This window comes from Tenebrio molitor, chromosome 2 (genome assembly GCF_963966145.1).
Source record: "Tenebrio molitor chromosome 2, icTenMoli1.1, whole genome shotgun sequence".
Classification (NCBI taxonomy): domain Eukaryota; kingdom Metazoa; phylum Arthropoda; class Insecta; order Coleoptera; family Tenebrionidae; genus Tenebrio; species Tenebrio molitor.
The window spans coordinates 7,535,911-7,560,814 of NC_091047.1; the positions used below are offsets into that span (position 1 = coordinate 7,535,911).

Here is a 24,904-nt window from a genome sequence, read left to right on the forward strand (position 1 = left end):
AAGTTGGCATGTCAGTGACAGATAGCCAGTGATCCCGCAGACGATAGATTAATGCGTGTTAATGAATGGTGGCGAGGGTCGTCTTCTGACAACAAACAAACGTTGGTCGCATATGGGCAGGCCGAGTGAAAATAAACAAATCCCGTGAACAGAGAGGCAGGGCCGTTTCGTCGTTTACGCGGACGTAAAAGGTTTAACGTTGATCGTCGACGACGCCGCCGTAATAATTAGGGACGGCGGGATGGTTCCCTCGAGGTGAGCTTATCGCGCGTCACAATAAGCCCGCCGGTGTAAACAACCCACGCAGGATCGTGGAAGTCGGAATTGAAAAAAAGTGATAGATAATGAGTATGCACCCCGCGAGTTGGTCGCAGTATCGGCGATGATGGATTTGTTCGGGGCGGCGATAAATCCGGAGAGCTCTCTTCGCCCCTGTCTTCGTCGCGGGGGCCCCGACCGGTACTATATCGTGATCGAACATTCTTGGGTCCGTCGTTATCCGTCTTCGGATCGCCAAAAACCAGTTCGTGTGTCGGATGATCCGGCAGCAGCCGACACCGAAGACGATTAATCAAGCGTTATCGCAGCCTTCGGGGCTGTCTCCCCGGGATTTCACCGGGCATTGTGCGCCGGAGAGGCCCGTTCCGCGCAATTATCTTAACGAACTCACCACCGAAACGGACGCACAATGACGGATCGGAATATTTCGCTAAGATTTCACAACAAATCCTCCATAATTGGGAGCGCCCGAACAACGACTCCCGTCCGAAACGAAAATTTTCGATATCAATCTCGACGTCATAACGACGCCTCCAATTAATTCGAGCGCGCGGTGGTGTCTTGTCGTTAATTAGGGGTGGCCACTTTTTCACCCGCTCGAGGGTCCACTTGTCGAACTTTTATTGTGGTGTTTGTTTCGGCTTTCGTCAAACAACGCAACACAGGAGTCGTTTGTGGAAGTCGTAGGTCGGCCCTAATCTGATTTCTTCCCCTTTCGGTTTGCGTGTGAGTCATTAAACCCCTCGCCCTCGCCCCCTCTGCATGTACGGGGTTGTGCAATCTCTCGCTGCATCGACTGTCATTACGCCACCCGCAAAATTGCGTCGCGTAATTAGGCAGTCGTGCGCGACGCCCGACGTCGTTATTCGCACAATATCATGGAGGATGGACTTTTTTGTTGCAGGTGATGCCAGTAATGCCAGCATCGGGAGCGGGGAGGGCACAGGGGAGGAAGATGACGATACGAACGGGAAGAAGAATCAAAAAAAGAGAGGCATCTTCCCCAAGGTCGCCACCAACATACTCAGAGCGTGGCTCTTCCAACACCTAACGGTAAGCCCCGAAAGCTAACCAAAATTTTCGACATCTCGCAACACCTTCGATTCTTTTCATTCCTGGGAAGAAATCGCGAATCTCTACTCTTTATCTTCTTTCAAGAGTCGCACGTTTTATTGACTCAAGAATTTATAAACATCCAACTTACCAAATCACAAATAAAGCAATCGAGTGAGTTCTGAGAGTCAACTGGGACTAACTAGTGCAATTCCAACCCCTTTCTTCATTTTTAAGAAAGAGTGGGACCTTTTATCCTTCTTAAGTATTTCTTTTTCTTTAACTATCAAAGATTTTGCTGTCAGTCTTTTGTGTATTACTTTATGAATCTTTTTTCAAACAAATAGAATTGCAATTGAGCTTCTTATAAAAGATTAGAACAGATTTCAGCAAATCTGAAGATTTAACTCTTTTTCTTCCGTATTTTTCATTTTGTCAAGATAATTTTGTTGCCGCTTTTGTAAAACCAGAAGAAATTGCTACACTGCCTTATCTTCTTTCAAGAATCACGAATTTTATCGACTCCAGAATTTATAAACATCTAAGTTACCAAATCACAAATAAGCAAATTTTCTAATTGTCTCATTTGAGTTGTAGGAGTCATCGGAGCCTAAATATCTTTCTTTTTTCATTTTTAAGAAAATATTCTAGTTTGCAGTTAAGCTTGTAAGAAATTAGGTAGATCCCCACAAGAAACCAAATAGCTGCCGTGATTTCAGCAGTTGTGAAGATTTCATTCTTTTCCTTCCTTATTTTTAATTTTGTCAAGATAATTTTGTTGCCGTTAGGGGAAAACCTGAAGAAATCGCAAATGTCTGAATGGACCATAAACTTTATCTTCTTTCAGGAGTCACAAATTTTATTGACTCCTGAAATGATGTTGTAAAAAGGCAGTCTCAAGTTGTAAGAGTCATCTGGGTCTTATTAGTCTACCTCTGCTTCATTTTTAAATCAACCGCTCCACATTTAGCTAATATGGTAAAAGACATCTGAGTTTCTGTGTCTTGATTTTTTCAAGTCTCTTACAATTGTGAAAGTGGGACGAAGTGAAGGATAAAGATGTGGGATTTTGAGGGCTTTCATGTAGAGTTGTCTTGTTGAGGCACACGTGTTCGCCGATCGCCGTTATGATTTGGTGCAAGAGAGGTGTCCGGTCTTGTTGGAACACGTTTGTTCGATTGATTATTATCGAAATGTGTTGCGCGGCGGGTAGATTGGAAGTCTTAGCGGAGCGTCACGTAGCCGTCCCCGGATTAAGCAGCCCCTGTGCGGGCAACCGCCTCGTACCTCATGTTCAGGTCTGTGTGTCTCGACCCCGCATGCATGCAAACGTCGTCGGCCGCCCCCGCGGCGCTCATCCGTATTCCGTGCGTCGTTCGATGGCCGGCGTCCGAGTGCGGCGTCTCCTCCGACGTGTGATATAAGACGGACCGAGTTGGTCCCCGAGGAAATCCCGGCGAGCGCCCAGCCCGTCCACCTGTCAGCCGGAATTAAAGGATGGGAGTCCGCAATTGGACCTGCGGCCCGGAAACCGTAGATAACACTGAGTCGGCGGCTCCCGCGGGGGCCACTCTTGACCGCGCGCCCTCCTCAATATTTAATGCCGCTCCGGAGTGGACTAAAGACCGACGGCGACGACGCCGCGGCGACGCATGAATATTTGAGCGATGCATCATCCCAGCGCGGGTATCGCTCTCTGATCCCGGCTTACTTGCACGACTCATTAAACCCTGTGCGCTAATCCTGCTATCGGATATTGCGAGGGACAGCCCCACTCGATCGATGCATCCCTTCGCTGCCCCCTCGACGCTGCCGCCGCCGCCGCAACACCGACCTTGTTCTTTCACGGAGCCGACTTTTTATTACCTCGAAAATATTAATTAAAAAGCGCGTCGCGACGTCGACGTCCCCGTAATTACTTCCACGTGACTCGTTTAGGTAAGTCGGGGCCGTCGTTCCATTATAACGTTTCCTAAACTCGTAAATCGTTACAAAATCCCATCGTTTGCATTCCCTATCAGACGTGGAATGCACCGGATTCGCATCCCCTCGCTTTCATCAGTTAACTTTTTAAACGCAGAAAAACACCCGCGGAAGCTCGTGTGGACCCTTCACCAACCCAATGTACCTAATTTACCTAAAATAAACCTTTATGTATTACGTCAAATTGCAATGTGGATGAGCATTAACGAACCTACAAATGAAACCCCAAAATGGTAGACGAACTAATTTATCGCACAATAGCCTAGAGCTTTTCAAATCGACTGGATTCCAACACACAAGACTACTTCAACGTTTATTCAAAGGGACCATTAGCGTCATTCATTATAACCATCATCATTGCAAAGTAAATATTTTTAAGCTACACATTGTTGATGGACTCTCAAATTAAAATATTATCCATTTGGTATAATAAGAAATAATGGATAGACATCAACTATACGATTACACAAACTCTACTGAATACACAAACACGATGACTATACAGGTGTTCCTAATTAAGGTCTCCAATTTTAATACTGTCTACCTAGAGAATGTGACAGATTAATTGTAGTGTTTTTAAACATCATTATAACCACTTACTTTTTGTTAGTATCTACTAATTGTGAAATACTACAAATCGGAAGCTCTCACCCAAAGTTTTAAGAAAATAATAACAGGATGTTCACATAATTAATTTCAATCAATTTATGAACAGCATTGAAAAAAGTTTTTGGTCGAGTGGCCTCCCGCTTGCTTTTGTTTCCGTTGACGTACGCGTATCATATCAGATGTCACCCCGCAAATGTCAAACGTCATTTGTTCAGTGAACAAGCAATGGTGCGAATTATTTCTTTTGCAAAAAACAGTTCATTTTACAACCAACGAATGAGAATTTTGTTTTCTTGACACGATGGCTTTTACTTAAAATTAATGATTTAATATACAATGAAATGATGATCAAAGTGAGGAAATATCACAAATTTTTTGAACGCTCGTTAGGTAGGAATTATCCTTCAAGGGAGAAAAAATTAAATGCAATTTGCTCAAACATAAATTTGCTTTCATAATTTTTTTTAAGAGGACTCTTCGAAAGGAATTGAGGACTCTTTAAAAGGAATTTTTTGCTTTCGTTTTTTTTTGGAAAACTTTTGTTCTATCATTAAATTCTGAGCTTTCAATGGAACGTGACCCACTCCTAAATGTTGAGTTTTACTCGAAGGAGTCTCAAAACGAGCCAGAAGCTAGAGTCATAAAAGTTTGGGAATCCTTGACCTAAATTATCGGATGTTCATTTAAATGTCCCGTCAAAATTGAGTCGGTTGTGAACGCACCACGGATTACGGATCACGGATCAGCTGTTTAAATCTAACCTCCCTTTTTGCGTTGTTTGTGTTTTTACTCTGCAGTGGTGCGTTCACAATCGACTCTTCAACGACAACATTGACGGGAAATTTAAATGAACACCCGATACTAATATTTCTAAAAATCAAAGCTCAGCTTTTGTCATTTTGTAGAATGCCCATTTAAGTGCTACACTTACAGTAAGTTGGTACTTGTTTGCATCAAATTCTTAATTTTCAATTGGGGGATTTTTTTTTTAATTTTCATTGTTGCCCTTACTGACTGCATTTTTTGTGACACAATTCAATTTTACTGGTGTATTCAAGGTGAACTTTTTCTGGCAACTTTTTCTCAAACGATCTCCAAAATATTTAAAAGTTTTTGAGCAATGATTGTGGGGTAAAAAGATTGATTTAACATAAATCTTCGATAAAAATGTTTATTTTGGGGGTTGGTTTCCCGTGAAAAGATTTCCGTAAATTGAACTGAAGGTCTGTATCCAGTTGAGATTGTGGCACACCTTTGCAAATAAATTTCCGGATGAAAATGTAGTTTTAGGAAAATGGGTCAGGGGAGCTTTTGCATCTGGTTTGTTAATTTTGGAAGAATTTGTTTAGAGGAGGTTATGGCGTCAACTCCGTGCAATATTTCCGTTATTTCCAATCGGCGCGAGCCCCGGAAAAAAGCTTGTCTTTTCCAGGGAAAGCTTTCATTTCCGATCCGACTGCATCTCGGCTATATTTCCGGTAGCGTTATCCTAGTTTATCCGCAGGGGAGCCTCACCGTCGACATGTGTCCTGCTTACCGGAGCCGAATCGAAATCCGGGCGGATTTGCTCAAGCATTAAATCGGACCCGTTCCATCCGCAATAATTAAAGCATCCCACCTCGGTTCCCATTTAAAATTGTCCACAATTACAATACGAGCACGGTTGCGTCGTCTCAATCTGAGATAACGTCACCCAATGACAGAGTGGATCTGTTATCTTCTCCTCGCACGCAAACGGCGCTAGTGACTCCAGTCGTGTGGCTAATTTCGCGTTTCGGATCATGACTATTCATCCGCAGGAACACGAAAAAGTGGGCGCACCGCCCGTCTGTTTGCGTTGTCGCGACCATCATTTATAACGGGGGCGCTCCGGCATTTTCATGTTTCTCTCGTTCCGGCATTCTTTGTTCCCCGTTTTGTTCGCAACGTTGTATTGTTGCAATTACGCTTCCTTCCCGGCGTCGGCGAGTGCGTGAAGACGGATGGCGTTCGGTTATTTATGGTTTTATCTTTGAATTCGGATCGTCTCTGTTCGAATGCGATTGCAGCCGTAAATCCGCCAGACGTAGTGATGTGTGTGCACCCCGGGGGTCCGCCAAGGTGATCACCCTCTTCGCTTTCCCATCTCCGCGCCGCACGCAAATAACGACGCCATCCTCGGCCGTTTCGGATTCCCAACATAATCGTAAAAATCACTATGCATCGCGGCTTTTTGCCGGCGGAGGCGACGCGGCCATAAGGGTTATGCAGCCCTGGAGAACCACCAGATGGGGTTATCGGTCTCGGAGGAGACTTTCGGAGGTGTGATGGGGAACGAATGGATCGAGCCCGCTGTTTTTCACGGAATTACGACCGCAGATTCGACCTCCTTCGGGACCTCGTCTTCGCGATCTAAATAATTAACCCATCGACTGGGTGCTGGCGCCCATCGTCTTGTCCGCTCGACGGGAAAATCGACCGTGCTCCCCGTCCCTTCTTCAATCTTCCGCCGGCAAATGGGATTTAGGATATCCTTTGATTATCGTTTAAGAGCGGCCGTGTTTTGAATGGGAAATCTCGATGCTCCTTACTCTGCATTTTCGATTATTGGGACGGCGATGACGATGCCGGCGGCGGTCGCTGCCGGTCCGCCTCCACGAAACGCCCGGTCACGAAACTTACGGATGATCACGTGTTGTCACGCCCACGACTCTTAATTTGACATGTTCGCATTGCAAACTTGACATCGACGTCATTGTTACCCCTACTTGTCTTCAGTTAAACATCCTGACACGGGAAAATCATGGAACTTTCATTCGCTCCGCAAACTTACATACAAAAGCTCACCTGTCAATCTCCTCAACGTCGAAGTGCAACTCACTTATTACCACCTCTCCGGCACAAACGACATAAGCTTTACCGCCATCCCTACTTTCATATTGCTACTTATCGAGGTCACAAAAGCTCGCCCCAGTTAAATGTAACAATTTGGATGTCTAGACGCAGAAACTCTCCAGATAGTAAAAATTATTCGAAACCGGTGAGATGCAAAATGGTGGTCTTCATTAATGGTCGATCAATCAGAAGTGGGAATATTGTTGGCGGTGGCGGAGCAGTCTCTTGGCGTTCCAAAGCTGAGCTGTCAATCTTGTTAATGTAGTGGTGCAAGTTTTGAAGCACTTAGTTCATAAGGTTTCAGTTTTGAGATAGACCAACTGTCGGTGTGTTGTGTGAGAAAAAAAAGAGAATGAATTTCTGTTTCTGTTGCAGCATCCATACCCCTCGGAAGACCAGAAGAAACAGTTGGCGCAAGATACGGGTTTAACGATACTACAAGTCAACAACTGGTGAGTGTGCTAGGGTAGCTTTTTGATTTTTCCATCGGGAAAGTGTCTCTCCGCGGAAAGAAGTGCTTCCGGAATGGGAACGGATTGATTAATCGTAGTAATTACCGATCAGCTTTCGGCGCTAATTAGATTTCGTCCCCCGGCAGCGCTGCAAATGAGATTACGGCTGGAAATGGCGCTCCACGCCACATCAGAGTGGAGGCGGCGCACGCGTTAATTGTCATCGATTTTTATAATGCCATTATGTCGGTACACAATTTATCACGTTAGTCGTCCAAGTCAACGGCGACTCTTGGATCCGATATTCGCGTCGTATGGACCCATTAAGGGCCGTCCCGCGGCGTCTCGCCGGTCATTTCGGCCCGTTTACGACCCTGAAGAGGGCGATTACTGTCCGTCGGCCCGGAAATGGCCGCCGAAATACGTGCTCCACTTGGCCGTGACGCCGGCCCGTTACGCTCGCTTGACGCTCCAAGAAGTCGCTCTTCGGACGCCACCTCGGGGATCCCCCGGGCGGACTCGACGTCATCATCATTTTTCACGCCGACTGCCATTACCGATTCCGTCTCGGGGGTTCACCTGGGTTAATGCGACCCGGTGATAAATCGCGTTCGAGCCAATTTATAGGGGAGACGCGCCGAAATTCCGACGCCCTCCGACCGCCACCCCCTACTATCTCGCCACCATTTTGTCAATGTTTTTAACGCCGACCTGCGGACCGACGATGACCTTCTTCTTCCATCAACCCACATCTCTGCCATCATTTTTCCATTCTCTCTCCATTTCGGACTTCACCTGCAAAAAAAAAATAATAATAATAGTGGTAACAACATTCTGTTGGCTACCGTTCGTTAATCTCGATACGTTGATGAAGATGTTGAAGACACTAGATTTAAAAAAATATATTTTCTACATAAGTCTAAGACCATCAGCGACTAATAAAAGCTTTGTTATACAGAATTCTATAGATAAATCATGAAATAAAAGTGGGCCCAAGTTTGAGCCTTGCGTGACTCCCAATTAGCTACTGGTGCATCTCGTGGCTGTGAATCATTGTAGACAACAAATTGTGGACGATCAGAAAGAAAAGATACTCACTAGATAGTCTTTTGTTAATTTGGCGTTGAAGAATCGATTGTGAACGCACCACCAGAATACAACTCAATCTACAATTTGAAAAATCAGTGTTTTGAAGACGAGTGGTTCATCCACAATCGACTCTTCACCGTCAACTTCGACACCAAATTTACAAAAAACAGCCATTATAAGCCTTAAAAATTTGACAGACATGAGTTATCTTGCGACTCCCGGTATATTTACTTCAAACTGGACATTTCAAAGGTCCTTTTAACGAGATTTGTTGTTAGTTTTCGGAGTATGTAGGTACTTTCAAGGTCATCTAAAAATGCATCGGTGATGTGAAAATGTGGGTCCAGAGTTGGCTCCGTGCGGTACGTCCGCTGAAATCGTTATCGGGGTCGAAGTTGCATTCAGCCTCTCGAAGAAGCCGTCGGTTAGCGCGGCCGCCCCCTCGCGTCTGTTGCTTGGCGGCAATTTACGAGTGAGTTTCATTGTCGTCGGATGCTGCCGCCGGCGAATGACTCTCCGAGGAGTAATATCAGGCCACCTAATAGCTTACCAAATAGCCTCCGAAACACCTTTTTAATGAACTATTGTAGCAGGAAATGAAAATAGGGACCGTCGGAACAATAACGACCGTTCTACGGGCGGCGCTCGTTCTCCGATGCCCTCTTGCATACGTGGTGCTCAATTTTATCTCGACTCTGATTGCGTCAACCCTTCCGCGGGGACGCCGCCTCTGGGGTCACATCCGAGCCGGCGTCGCGACGACTATTAAGAAGCTGATACTGTAATTACTTAAACGACGCCCTTCCGCCGCAATTACTCGTCGGCCGAACGTCGGAAAATATGAGGAGTTGATCGATTCGTTCGGATGAAGAGGCATGAGCTGGCGGGGCAAAAAGGTGAAGAATCCGGCCGACACCAGGACCGGCATTTAAGAAACGTGCGATTTGTATCGGACAGAGTCGACGTCATTGTTCGACTGTCGGAGATGGCATTTCGGACAGGTAATTAATGGCACCTCTGGCGGTGCGCGATACTGTGGGAACATTCCGTGTCTTCGGCCCTCGGCTCGTTATCGGCGGGGCAGGCCGGGGCTTTGCCAACGCCGCCGCCGCCGCTGCCGCCGTCCCGTGCAACCTGTAATGTCATCAGGATTGCGCCTTTGTTATTCGAATAAAGCAGATAGCTTTCCGAATGCGGAGAGAGGTGAGTGTGTTGTTGTAGACTACGGTCGTCGGCGGTTCGTTCGCATACAATCCAAATTGCATCAGGGCTGGTGTTAATGGCTCTGCCAGGATAATGGATGGAATTGCATTAAAATGTGATCTGCATAGCTCGCTTACATTCCGAGCTCGCTCAAATGTAATTACTGAATCTTTCGGTGGCTTCCGGGCTGATGTGCATTTCGTGATGAATAAAGGGTGGGCGGGCGTTCGACTGAAACCGACGCCGACATAGCCACCCCTCGCGATCGGTTAATGGATCAGGTGGCGGAGGACGCGCCTTTTTCGTGTAAGGACAATTAGAAGAGATCGGGGAGGACTGCCGGGTGGCGCGCTCCGACAGAAAACTGCTTGTTTAAGGCGTGATTCCGATGCAATCGATACCGACGCCGAACCGAAACGACAAAATTATCCCTATTCATAACACCGCCAATATGAATACCATTGAAAAAGGTTCCCGCGGGAATCTCAACAAAATAAAGGCGCAGGGACGGCCCAACCAACACCAAAACGACGACGCCGTTTTTCTTTCACTTCCAGAAACTCCAATCTATCGTTTTCCACACGTCTGATTTTTAATTAATTAACGATGAAGACGTTGATTAACTTGAGTAATATTTGAAGCTTTAAAGCTCAACGCTGTAAGGAATGAATCCTACTGTAAGAATGTCTAAGTAATTCAAAGCAAATTAAATCACTGTAAATTTTAAAAGCATATTTTTTTAAAATTCCAAATATTTTTGGCACCAGAAAGTGTGTTCGGCTTATTTTCATTAAATCTGGCACTAGGGAGATGACTCAGGACGTACTACCAAGGGGGTGAAAATTGTAATTGAATAGACTTGGTAATGATGCTTTATATATTTTTAAGTTTCGGGAAGCAAAAAAAAATAAATAAGTAGAGGAAAATTTTGCATCAATGTAATTGTCTAACGAAAGAAGTGAAGGTTCATTACCATGAACATTTGGATGACATTAATTGAAATACATACATATTTGATTCAACTTAAAAAAATGAGAGACAAGGAAAAACAACGCAAGCAAAAGAAAACAAAATTTTTTATAATATAAGAGGGAGAAATACATTTATTGACTATTTATGATAGACACTGTTTGTTTCAACTATAGTTGGCGCGGCGAACCAGTGGAGTAGTCACGAGGTGTTCTCGTGATAGTTCGTAGCGACGTCATGTAAAGCCTGATTGAGTCGAGAATGAATTTAAATAAAACACAGAAGCACTGAAACACAAGGCATACTTACAACGAGACAGCAACGCGCTTTGCAGCGAGACCATGGAAGCTTGAAAATTTCGGCTGCGTGCATTGAGCTGCACCATACTTTTTAACGCGCGTCCTTTAACCAATAGAAAACCATCCCCCGAAAATCACGTGAATATCACGCCAGTTTATTACTCTATTGAGTCGCCGACTATAGTACTGACGCACATTTTCTAAAATAAAATTTGATATTTTATACCAGAATTATTTCGTCGGATGATACTCGAACTTTTTCTCTAAATAATTTTCTGTTTTAACAACTTCAAGCATTGTTACCTTGCCCCTTGCCGTAATTTGTTTCGAAAAACTGACAAACATTTCTGGTACATTTTGTCGTGACAGTTTTTCTCTTAAAATTTGTAGACGTTGAAAACGGAAAACTATCCGATAAAAAAACCTCTTGTGTATTTACACTCGATAATACAGGACTTCCAAATGCATTAAACAAAATTAATTAAAATAAATTTTCGATCAAATACATTTATTACTTTATGAGTTTCTATTAAAATTGACACTTCGGGGACAAATGAACATTAACACCATAATAAATATTAAAAATGCGATTAAAAGTTTACCGCAGCTAAAATTAGACTATTTAAACCAATTGATTTTTTATATAACATTTTGATTAATTCAGAGCTGAAGTCGGTCCTGAAAATAGAAGAAAACGATTTTCTAACTAATTAAATCATGTGGATAATGTGTGGTAATAATTTGTTATAATTATTATTATAGATTCGAGGCAAGCGAGAATCTGGAGGGTGTGTATGTGGAAGGGGTGGTAAAAGCATAGTTCTCGCTCGCACGTGGTGTTGTAAAGATGGAGCAAGATGTGGTAATTTGGTGGGTGTCGAATGGGGGAAAAATAGAGTTGTTTTCGCTTGTGGTTTACATTCGGAATGGAATGGCTTCGAAACGGTAATTTTCTTTTGTAAGTCGATAACGACGCATGTATGGGCGCACTTTGGTCGTTCATAATTCATGCAGGCTACCTTTAAATTACACGACCGTAACGACGCTTTTAATGTCAATTTAATAGGACGTTTCCAACGAAAAGTGTGTTAAACGTACATATAAATTCTATCCGCGTTTTGTGGAGCATTACGGGAACATAAAGAAATAATCAATGTGGGAAATTTTTCTTGCAAAAGCGTTGGTAAAGTTGGTCGGCGCCACAGGTGAATAGAACCCATAACATCGTCGTCGATTAAAGACTCGGCGTCGTTCGATAAGGCCGTATCTGCGCCTTTCCCACCCTCGAACATCCGTTCCTCCCGTGAAATAATACCGCGGAGCCTTTCAATCCTATCAGCCCGTCATTACAGGGAAGCAAACAATGCAATACACTCTGCTCTTCGATCCGGCGGCGGTTTTTAATGTAAGGGTGGTAATTGTGGGCGAGGAGGGTGAAAATTTAAAGCGAGGGAAACTTTTCATTTGGTCGCAGGAAAAAAGAGCTTTTCGGTGGGTTTTTTTCGCGCTTCTCGTCCTCCTCGGGGAGAACGGGCGACACGGCAGGTTGAGCGTTATTTATGTGCGCTTTTCCACTTGGAGCCGGCTGTCGTGGAAAGGCGGCGGCCGTATAAAGCACGTATCATGTTAGATGGAAAGAGCGAAGCTGTAATCCCCGAACTCGTGATGTATTGACGCTCGACCCTGCCGAAGACTCTCTTGCACTGCACCGTTCGCCGCTTTTTCAATTTACAGGTATCGGAAAATGCCCGAACGCACTTTATTACGCCGAACGAAGAGGACCGCTAATCCGCATTTCCACCCAATCCCGACCAGAAAGGGATTCTTTATCTATCCGTTTTATTATACTCCAACACCAGAAATTTCTTCCTTTCCATACACCTACGGCACCGGCCTCGACGCGCCTTCTTCCACCTAATAACGATTCAAAATGAAAGTCGCTTTTTGGAACACCTTCCGGACCGACACATTTATTTTTACGTTCACCCTCGCCGAGAGGCAGAACACTAGTTTGCCTCACCGTTGCAATAACAATCCGAAATCCCGATCAAACTATTTAATTGTCGTCGTTATTATCTGCTCTTCCTGAGAGTTAGATACCTTCTGTCTTCCACCACAATGCCATTCACCAATGGACGTCAATCCTTGTCAGCAGTATTGTCCTGAAAAGTCCAAAAACCGCCTTGGTTTTGCAGAGCTTTCATTTATATTGGTACATTTCATACCAAACTTAATAAGTCACAAACGTTTTCCATTTTGATTTCCTACAATTATAAATTATAATCGAAAATAATAGATACTTTTTTAATCTAAATTTTGAGAAAAAAAATCAAAAATTCTTTTTTCAGTTCTTAAGAGTTCATTTATTGTTTCTAATGTATTATTTTTCAAACCAAGAAGTGTTCAAAAAATGTGGACAAATGATCTGGCACTTGCTCTTGTTTCAATTAACGTATGTCGTAGCTTCATCAGCTGTCAAACCATAACTGTCAAAACGAATGGGCAGTGGTGTCCATGTGTTTTTATATCACGGATCAGCTGTTTAAATGTAACCTCACTTTTTGCGTTGTTTGTGTTTTCACTCTGCAAACTGACGGATGGTGCGTTCGCAATCGACTCTTCAAAGCCAGCTTTGAGGATAAATTTAAATGAACACCCGATATAATTTTTCGTACAAATTTTTTATACATATTTTCATATTTGCGTTAAAAATAAACAAACAAAACACTGTCAATACTACTGTTGTAAAGAACCACACAGAAAATCAATAAATTATTTACCTATCATTGTTGCTACAGTCTGTCAAGGACAATTTTTTTAGGAATATAAAATGTTTTCTGTCGCCAACGTCATTACCTTATTAGCTACGTCAATGCTTGTTTTTGATAAAGGTATTATTGCTTTAAAAATTATTTGTTTTGATTGGTTTAGCGACGTCTTTATAAGCGAGTGCAATTAGATCATCTGAATATGCAACTAGACCACAAACAGCCATATTTTTTTACCACGTTTATTTTTTTCACATTACAGAAAGAGCACGGAGAACTTTCTCTGTTGCAAAAGGGATTCATTTTGAGCGTTTGCTGTTTAATACAAGTATACGGGGTCATTATAAATGATTGTCTCATCGCAGTAGGCGTTGGTGACGTAGTTGAATGTGCCGCAAGCTTTATAACATGAGTGAGACTAGCATCGCCGATGGGTAGCGCTGCTGGCGGTAGTGTAAATTTGTATACTAGTTTGTCTAACGTTGCGAAGCTAGCGGCACATCCCAAATTTGTGTGGGTTTTCAACGCCAACTGCGATGGGACAATCATTTATAATGACCCTGTACTTTAATGCTTTGATTTTTCGTTTTTTTTTTATTGGGACCTACTTTCAGTTAAGTTTCAAAATTACCCTGTAGATATATTAAATTTTTCATGTAATATACCTATGGTACTTTGTTGTTGTTAAAAGTATCGTATTTTGGTTATTGTCTTGCAGAAGAGATAATCTGATGATGCTAAGGTAATAAATTGTCTTTGGTCGTTATACTCTGGACAAACTTGTTTTTCTTGATATCAGAGTTGTATCGAAATTAATTGACAGTAGTGTACACCAAATAAGTTAGTTTTTCCTTATTAAGGATTTTAAATGACGTGAAGAAGTACAACGTGTAAAAAAAAGTGGTACACACACGATCGGTGAAGTCTGTTCGAAGAGGACGGTCATCCTGGGAGTCCTCGTGCGTTGTGGTGTGTGGGAAAAGGGTCGTGTGAAGGACTCGAAGAGTGTAAAAAGTGCATCTCGAGCGTGGGGGTTTGTCTTCGGGCCCCGGATGGCGGCTGTCAATACCGGCGTCGTCAGTCGCTGCAGATGTGTCGCAGTGTGGCGGGGGCGGCGGCGCTGCTGCGCCAGCAGCATCAGGACGGGCCCTCGCAGCCTCGGAAAATTCACGGGTCATTTCTTCCCAGTTTCCGGATAGTGCGTGAGGGCTGCTGCAGGATTTCGAATCCATCATCGTCACGAGCAAGAGAGGATGGCGCGACGGCGACGCAATGGGGCGGCAAGAAGACCCCTCGGTAACGACGTTCGGGTCATTCTGCCCCCATCCCGTGCTCAAACATATCGTCAGGTGCACGTCGGCAGATAACCGCCGCCCACCCCACGGCTCGTGCCTGCGTTAATTCGAATCGCAGAGATTACGCACGTTCGCTTCATTGGAAATCCTCATGCGAGCCGGCTGTATGGAAATGTTGGTCAAATATATCATTCCGGCTTGACAGTGCAATTCTCTTATCTGCGCGCTGCCGGCAACGGGATCCCGGGGGCTGCTCGCTGAAAAACAGGATCCTGCCAGCCGAGCCGGGGTTGGCTCGTCCGCCCGCCTTGAACTCCGGCCAAATTACAAACAAAACACCAGCTACGCGGCGCCCTCCCGGCCTCCACGAATATTAAAAATACAAGATTACCATTCCGTGGAAAATTTCTGCCGCCCCCCCGGACCGACCCGCTCCCCACGAAAACAACCCTCTTTGTTCGCGCAACGTCCGTCCCCGCCGAGCGGAGGCCCGGACAGGACCAAAAAATGAAGGTGCAAACAAAAACACAAAATAAACGACGCGAAACTACATTCCGCACAGAAAATGGCTTCGATCGACCCAAAAGTACAAAATGGTTGAACCGATCCCGCAACACCGCCACTCTAAAATAGAATAAAATTGACCGACCGGAGGACAAAAATAATAAATGGATAAACAAAGAATTACTATTTACTCTGGTTGAAAGCATATTTTTTGCAAATTTCTAAAAATACGTTTTTCAACATGGCAGTGTGCTGTGGAAATTTTCCACTTGTAATTCTAGTGAACCCAATTGCGAGTTATATACAGGGTTATTGTAAGTGTTCTTTACATCGCAGCAGGTAACTGTGTTATACCTTATAAAGTTAAATTGATGTGATTACTTGGTTGCCTAAAAGCAAGGGGCTTTAAGACAATGTAACGGGCCTTCAAATAAATTTATATTTAGAGCAACCTATGGAAATTCAATTGTTTGCAACATTTTTCCAGCGTAGAAAATGACACAAGAAACGCCTGACATTTTAACGAAATAAAATTAGGTTAGAAAATATTTTTAATTTTTGTAGTGCATTCTCCTTATTCTCCCTCCACGGAATATGACAATATGAAATTAGGAAAAAGCTTACTATGCATACTATGCAACTCCGGAGAATAATTGGTTACCTATAAAAATTACTTTAGACTGTTAAAAGAATTAGAATGTCTTCTACGCCTACTCTAAATATATATTTATTTGAAGGCCCGATAATTTAAAATAAAAAAAATTGTCACAAATAATTACGATCAAATCACCTCACAACAAATTTCATCTGTTCAATTGATTAAAATTTTATTGGTGAATTGTTAAAACAACTTACCAACCAATGTACCTACTGTTTGCAAAGAAAGAATTTTCAAATAGTTATTTACATTAGAGTACGGTAGGGATATTTTACACCGCGAAATGTATGTAATATTTTTGTTTAAAAAAATATGTGACAAACTAGGTATTTTGTCAACTTTGCTCTCGTTGCATTTTGACGAACTTTTCCTTGGACGAGCGGGAGGGATGCGATTTGGCATGATCATGTGAGATGGGAGTGTTTTAAAAAAATATCTCATTACGAGGGTGGTGATTTACGCTCGGCTCGGCGTAATATTTTGGCGGGTCGACAGTTTTTGGCGATTACGGTATCGATCGGAGGCTGCGGCGGCCCTCGCCGTTGTTTCCGTCAACCCTTTGGTGTAAGGTTTCACGGAATGCGGCGGTGCGGGGCCGTAATCCGCCTAATGATCGGCCGGCTGACTCGGCAGCGCTCTTTTCACCCCCTGACACTTGTCCGCCGCCTCCGCTTCGCACAAACATTATTCCGTCTACAATTATCGTTTCCGCGTTAAAGGGCCGATGAGAAATCGGCCGTGCGCCACCCCTCGCTTACAAATGATAGATTACGGGGAAGGGTTCGACACGAAAACAATTACATTACTGGGAGACGACGTGTGTGTGTATTATTAAGAGCTGTTTGTTGACGGGAATCAGATGTCGCAGTGTACGGTATTGGCGGCAACAGCACGCGCTCTGCCACTGCTGGCGCGGAGTTATGAATGCCCCCAATTACATCTTAAAAGCTGTGCTCCATTAATTTTCACAGCTGCTGCCTCTTAATTGGGATCCACACGCTCGATAATAAACGCGAGACCATCGCGCAAGCACTCTCCACCTAGTGTTCAGCACCAGCCGGGGATGATTGCGGGACGCATGCAAATAATCGCGACGACGATCCATCAAGGTGATCGCGAGCTCGTCCATAATCGGGACCCATTTCGACAATTAACTCGGAATAACTTGTTTTAGAAACAGCGGAAACGATCGCAGATTCTTTTTCTTCCCGACGCCCTCCATTCCTCCTCATAATTGATAGGTAATTTACGTCGCATTTTTTACACATTTTATTCTGCAGACTCGCTGTTTTTCGAACGGGGTCGCTACAGGAAACCTAAATGCGACAGTTCCAAATTTATATCCTTGCAGCCGTTGTCCTTGCACAGTCAGGACGTCTGGATGTAAAGCGATTCAAAAATGTCTGTCGTTTTCTTCTCTTGGCCGAGCTTTTATACCCAATTTATTAGCAAACAATATTTGTCGTCAACAAATTGTTATAGTACGTACAGTAATAATTATCTAGATATTGTTCATGTTATCACCAACTACTCGCCAAAAAAAATATATTTGCTAGTTATTAATCTGAACAAAAACTGAAAGGTTGCAATTGCTGTTATATCACATTTACTTCCGTCAATAACTGATAGCGCTGATATTTTCAAACAGGATAAATACCATTTACTGAAACATAAATATTTATAGAGCTTCCGCTGTACGTTTTCGAGATATATCTCATTGGTAAAAAGGACTCTAACCGACTAGGCAATATTGAAGTTTAGTCCTGTCATCTACGTGAAATAGAGAAAGCCAGGATTGAGAGAACATCAACAAAGTTGTTGTTACATATTTCGATTGGTTTTACAATAAACTTCTCAGTGGGCCTGAATGTAGACTTTGAAGGGCACCAGTTTCACAGTTAAAGGGAGATGAATAAACTAAGTAAATACCTTCAGAAGAATCTAAAGAATGAGTTTGAAAGGAATCAGGCAAAACGTTTTCAAAGTTGGTGTTGAGAGTCGATTGTGAACGGACCACTCGTCAGTCTGCTGAGTAAAAACACAAACAATGCAAAAAGTTAGGTTAGAGTTAAACAGGTGATCCGTGATCTGTAATCCGGAATCGATGATACATTTAAATGAACACCCGGTAGAATATCGTATTGGGCGCAACATCTGTACTTATAATATTTTAGTTTGTCAAAAATTGTCCTATTATTTTTCTTCAGTTTATAAAAAGTTTGAGTTTTTTTTTGCTCTGATTCTATCAGTAAACAAACTCGTTAACTTTTTTCGTAACTGAACCTTTAATAACGTCTGACGGTGTAGCAGGAAGGATAATTAGATGGAATCCTTCTCCTGCAGCTCTAATATCATAAATGTTTATGACCACCATTAATCAAATTAATCAAAGTGGCCCTAAATTAAAACCTTGAAAGGCGCATTCTTAAGTAAAATTCGTTGAATGTAAATGATAACTCAAAATATTGAAAGTAAAGGATTGAGACAGATCTGAGTTTGACATCTGCAATCTAAAGAAAAGCCAGGACGGATTCTTTCTAATTACTGAACTAGTTTTAAAAGTACGTAAATCTATTTTTTTTAAATTTGGAAGAGCCATAAAATTAATGATAAAAAACAACCGGCGTTCAGAAACTAATGCGTTTGGGATGGCCTGTACATTTTTGGACGTATATATGTTTCAGACGCAGTTGACGTTTTGTTTATATTCATACGTTTAATTTTACATTATGTAGATTAAGTAACAACAAGCGTATTTCAAACCGCAGCCAATTTCGAGCGAAGTTCAAGTTTTTGAACACCCGTTACTTCTTCTAAGCGTGATAAGTACATGCATAAGGAAGAAAAATATTTAAACTGGTCTTTTGCGGTGTGACGTGTAGCATTAAAGATAATTAGAGTCAATCCTTCTCTTGCAGCTATAACATCATAAATTAAATTAATAAATTGATCATTAATCAAATTAATAAAACTGGACCTATGCTCAAAAAGCCAACTTTAAAAATAAATGGTTGGAGCTTTTAAAATTATTTAATCAATAATCAACATTTTGTTTACATTGAGAAGAAATAGACTTAAATTGTCATCTAATATTTAGAAAAAAAAAATTGAAGAAAAAATGAACTTGTTTCACAAAAACATCTATTTTTGAAATTTTTCAGATTCTTTAGACGAGAATAAAAAATATTTTCCCATTATTATCGTTGTCTCAAAACAAAAAAACTAAATTTTTGAAATCGGGATTTGTCTCACCAATTATTGTTTCTATGGAATAGCACATACACAGGGTGTTTCTGAAATAAGTACATTAATTTTAACTGGTAATAGAACTCTTCAAAAGGAACAACTTTTCTCTCTGCCATTTTGGCGAAAAACGTTGCGTAGTGGCTTAAAAAAATAGGAAAGATTTTCCTAAAACCGTTCATATCTCCAAAACTAAGCTACCTAAAAACGTGAAACAACCAGATTCTTACGAAGTGGATTTTTTGCTATACGATTTCTTTGAATTTCGATTTCTGCGTTAAAACACGTTTTCTGGATGAAAATGGACGTTTTTTTCATATTAGCGCTGATCTCAATTAGCCATTGCAGTATTTAGTGGCGTAGGGTTATTTTAGTGAAAAATCTCTCCATTTTTTTTTTTGGAATTAAACATCGTATTTCGGCAAAATGGTAGATAGAAAAATTGTTCCTTTTGACGAGTTCTATTACCAGTTAAAATTAATGTACTTATTGCTGTTACACGTTGTATAAAAATACAGGGTGTTTTGTAAAAAAAATGTGAAAGAAAGTTCAGCATATCCTTTTCACTTACCAAAATCGATAGTGAACAAGGATTTCTTTTTAATCAGTAGCGTACATGAAATTTCGATCAAATTTTCAGTAGATATTATTTCGAGAAAGAAAGGACTTTCATCAGAAGTTGTTTTGGTTTATAATTATTCTCATGATCAAATCTCGTTTTGTCGATGTATTTCAAAAACACCCTGTATAATTAAAAAAATCGTGAAAAGTGTAGGGGTGTGCGTCATTTTTCATTTAAATGGATGGACTGAGACTCTTTACTTTTTTTGTAATTTTTTTTTCTTCACAAATTGATAATTTTGGCGAACTACAATTTTCTGCAACCACATCATTAAAATATTTGTACACATGCCTAGTCCCAGTGGAATCGTTATAATAAGATTAAAGTGATTTTTGAGTGATCAGGTGTTCGTTCGTCGAGGAACGAACGTATGTAATTATGGTCGGTGAACATTTTTAGTCGCGTTCGGTGGATCGAACGAATTCCTCTTGGATGCCAGATCCGCACTCTCGGTTTCTTTTCCGCCTCCGAGACTCGCAAAAATCCCGTCACATCTGTTCTATATCTGGAGCATGGCAATGGTCGCTAATTTAGCGACACGGTCGGCTAATTGTTGACGCTCCGACATGTTTGTCTATTCCGCACGCAACCTCCGCCCGCCAATTTCCCGAAAATCTGAAGAAATTGGCCGGGGCTCGGCTAAATGTGCGTTATTGCCTGCTTGAGCGCGATTTCTATGCGTGTCTTGCCCGGGCCTAAATAAAGGGGGGCGATCTTTGGCGCTGGACGTCGCGATGATTTGTTCCAATACGTGATATTCGAAATTGGTCCTGCGAGGGGTCACAAACGCCGCTGGTAATTATGTCGTTAGCAAATGGCACCATCTGCGACACGGGTCAACCCGACGTGGACTCCATCATCGCTCGAGCGTCAGCTTGCCGTTTATGTGCCGGGAGATATTAAACCGGGAATTTATTGCGGCACCCGGGTCCATAAAGACGCACGGCCCGAGATCTGCAATTACTGTTTTCTTTATTCCCTCCAGTCGCATGTGTGGCAGGAACCCTTCTGTAATCCTCGGCGCGCCGTGATTAACGCAGGAGTCGGGCAAATTGCCCAGAAGAGGCTCCCGTCGAAGGATGCACCGCCGGAATTTGCACCAGCTCACCGGCGCGATTTACCGCGGGGGACGGCGCTCCGCAATATCTTGATGAGAACGTAGGGGCAGCACCGCGTACGGGCCGTATTTCGATTATCCGCCGACTCCGGGGCAGATCCGGGAGCCGCGTCACACATAAACAAAATTACTGGGAATTTTGTAGGATCAGTTTCCCCTATCCATTAGGGCCCGGGAGCGGGCTCTTCCCACGACGACTATTACAGTTGCATCGTTCGCTGTATTATTCATAAAAGAGGAGGAAGTACGCCGCATCGATTTCTGTTCGTTCCGTCTTTACGCAATTTCGGCGTGCGAGTGTTGTGCGTGCACGTTGTGTACATTTGCGCCGGAAGCGCCACCAATCGCTCGCCAGAAAACCCAATCATTTCCGGTGTCGGAACGCATTAGCGCCAGCGCGATTTTGATGGACGCTGACAGGCCCGACCGACGCCAACACCACCGCCACCCTGCGTCGATCTGCCCACGTTGCATCGCAACTAATGCCGCCTCTTTGTTTCAGGTTCATCAACGCCAGGCGGAGAATAGTTCAGCCTATGATCGACCAGTCGAATAGAGCAGGTAAGTGACGCCGCCGAACGGTCGCGGCGCCGTCGCCGTCACCACAGCGCCTTCCCTGCACCGAGTCCTCCGGAGAATCACCGCCTTTCGAACACAGATCGGTCCTTGTCGAAAGTGAAAGTCCACAAGAGCGCCGTACAAATTCTTTTAAGGTTATGTCATATCGGTCGCTGCTCAACTGAAATTCGTCTCCTGCGAGTGGGGAAAATCGCAAATTGGAATGCAAAAAAAAATGATTCTAAAAAAAATACAGGGTTATTAAAAATCTTACTGACATTTTAGTGGCGGCCAAATATTTGCCACTTCTTATTTTAGCGTACCTATACTATAGTCCAATTTTTACCCTTTTGCGATGACGTCATTATCTAGTAACTTTACGTATGTTTGAGCTAGGATCAGAAACAAATTTGAATTGATCATAAATAACTATAAATGTGTCAAATTTGTTGACAATTGCTTCGAAAGGTTATGTTTGTAATCAATGTAATAAGTGAAAGAAATTAAAAATTGTCAAATTGACAGGAGCACAAAATAATCTCAAAGTGACCATCAATAAATAAACGTGCCTTTTTTTTGTTTTTTTCTGTTTCTGTCGTTTCAATAAAGAGAAAGCGAGGAAGGAAATCGTGACGTCACCTCAAAAGGGTAAAAATTGGACTATATTACAGGCTTACTATGATGTGAATAGTTGGTTGCCTAAAACCGAGGATCTTCAAGATAATGTAATTTTAGAGATTAAAAATCATCACAAATGATTTAAACCACATCATTTCGATCCAATGAAATTGACAATAGTATGCACAGAATTATTGTTAAAAGAAATTAGAATTCCTTTCTACAGGGTTATTATAATTGTCTCTGACATTTTAGTGTGCGACAGAAATTTGCCACCTCTTATTCTGGTGTACCCATACTATTACAGGCTTACTGCGATGTAAATTGATGGGATCAGTGGTTGCCTAAAACGAAGAATCTTCTAGATAATGTAATTTAAAAGAGAAAAAGTTGTCAGAAATAATTAAAACCAAATCAATTCTGTCGACAGAAACAAGACAAATGTATTAGGTATTCTCAAGCACTGAAAATGTTCACTCCTCTGCTCCAGATACTAGACTGTTTTTTTTTTCACTTAGTTTCTTTCATAAATGTTCTGCAGCAACGCAGCAACATGTAAATTGTTCTTGTAGCTCTTGTAAATCGTTAAATTGTCAGTTAAACATTTAGTCTTCAAACATCCGAATATTGTAAAATTCGATGATGTCAGATCGGGAAAAATGGTGGAACGCAGGATGCAGTACTAAACTTATTTCACGATGGCTATAAAATTGTTGTAGATAAGCCAACGTTGCACCTGCTCTGTGTGCAACAAAACAATCTTGTTAAACATGTTACTTGTTGTCTCAAGTCCTCAAGAACTTCCTCACATACTGGAAGCGTTCCATTTGATTTTCCTTTATTGGTTCCAGACGTTCCCTAGATTTAAACGTTGGATATTTCGTGAGGTATTCATACTTGCAAGCTGACACTGAACACCTCCACTCATCATTGTTGAATGTTCCATTGCGATAAAACATTTCAATAAGTGTCTCCGGTTTCAAAGAGTAAAACATTTTTGCGCTACCATTACAAAGTTGTCGTTTTTTAAAGAAATTATGTGTCTAAAGTGCATATTTTATTTTACCGTGTCAGAACGTGATTTAATGCTCAATTATACCTACACTTGCACTAAACCAACTTTTGTTTATTTTGCTACAGAAATAGCATAAACATAATAAGAAATAATGATATGTAATTTAATTATTTTTTCGTGATTATTTTATTTTACAGAGACGATGTGTAAAGAATTATGTATGCAACTTGTGTATAAAGCACTTTCTTACGCGTGGTATTACAACAATCGCTGCGCTCGTGCTTGTAAACTTCCCACTTCTAAAAAATGCTTTGTACGCATTTTCCATAAATAAATTGTTCCTGAACCAAGAGAATGTTTAGTTATAAAACAAAATGTTTACTTCTTAGTGCAATAAATAATGTCCTGCACTGGATAGTTGTGAACACGATTCTGTTGCTTCGTTAACTAAGTCACAACACCGTAATTTACACTTTGAAAATTCCAAACTGTCAAATATTACATTCTTGGTATGGAGACAGAAATTGAGAGGCGGCAAATCTATACGCATACGTATAAATCACAGCCAGCTGCCATGTTGAAAACATTTATAACAACCTTGTACATATCGTCGGCGACATAATAAAACCTCGTTAACTCCATAAGTGATTACTTGTTACGATAAAATTAAAAGGCGATACATTTATTTGTCATTCTTCATACAATAAAACAGATTTGTTTATATTTGCGTCATTTTTCACAACAATAGAGATCTTACAGTGGTTCTATTCACTTTTTTTCTTCTATTTTAAGGAGGTAAACACCGTTCACGTTGTTTTGGCATAATGTGAGGCCATGATTTATTTTTTTAATGTTGGACACACTGTTTGATTTCCGTCACTAAAGTGCCTGACATGCGGACCTATCAAAATGAACATAACATTTCCCGCGATGTCTAAGTATTCTTCTGTTGTAAACTAATAAAACTGACAACAATGCATTTATAACCTCAAACTTAGAAAAACATAACCTAATTCAACAGACAACTTTACTAAGAAATTAAATTCAAAATTTCCGTGCCCTCCCATTGTGCCAAAGTGATGTGAATGCATTTTAAGTTAATTAATTCATGTGCAACGTTGCCAAACGGTTTTTCATGTAAAATCGACACAAAGTCATTTCTTTCAAATGTTGTAAATGGCACAGTAAAGAATTGCAAATCCAGTTATAATCCTTCAAAATAAAAACGAAGCGTCAAAATCTTCCCAACAGCCAAAATGAGGTCAAAAGTGTAACTTTCAGTCTTTAACTAATGGAGATGGAGCTTTTTAACACTTTTCTATTTATCTTCTAGTATCAGTTAAAAGTGTCCGTAGAGTTGTTCTGCTAATTTCGGGATAGCCCGCATTTGAATAATTGACAGCTTTTAGAGTCAATCTGACATAGAACAAGACATAACCTTAAAAGTCGAAAAACGATATCTCCTTAGAAATGGCTTCTAATTAACGGAAAGCGTGTTTACGATGACCACCTGGAGTCTCACATTATTACGGCAGTCGAGGTTGGTGAACGTTCGATTTTGAAAATTTTGCCACTTAATGACACCCGAGGCGAAAATAATTGCGAATTCGCCCTTCCCCGCGGCCACCATCGGCAGTAATTGGTGGCCGGCTTCGAGTCTTTTATGCAGATTTCCATTTCGGCCAGTGCGCAATTC

General features: G+C 41.9%; 1 protein-coding gene across 5 annotated transcripts in view; it reads left to right on the forward strand.

Moving 5' to 3' along the window:
• Window positions 1–24,904, forward strand: part of hth (homothorax) — a 123,244-nt gene that overhangs the window by 93,481 nt on the left and 4,859 nt on the right. For all 5 annotated transcript variants that reach the window (XM_069037345.1, XM_069037350.1, XM_069037347.1 and 2 more), the window contains 3 exons: window positions 1,184–1,332; window positions 7,174–7,250; window positions 21,520–21,578. In XM_069037345.1, coding sequence (XP_068893446.1) covers window positions 1,184–1,332; window positions 7,174–7,250; window positions 21,520–21,578 — 285 coding nt within the window. The remainder of the gene's footprint in view (window positions 1–1,183; window positions 1,333–7,173; window positions 7,251–21,519; window positions 21,579–24,904) is intronic.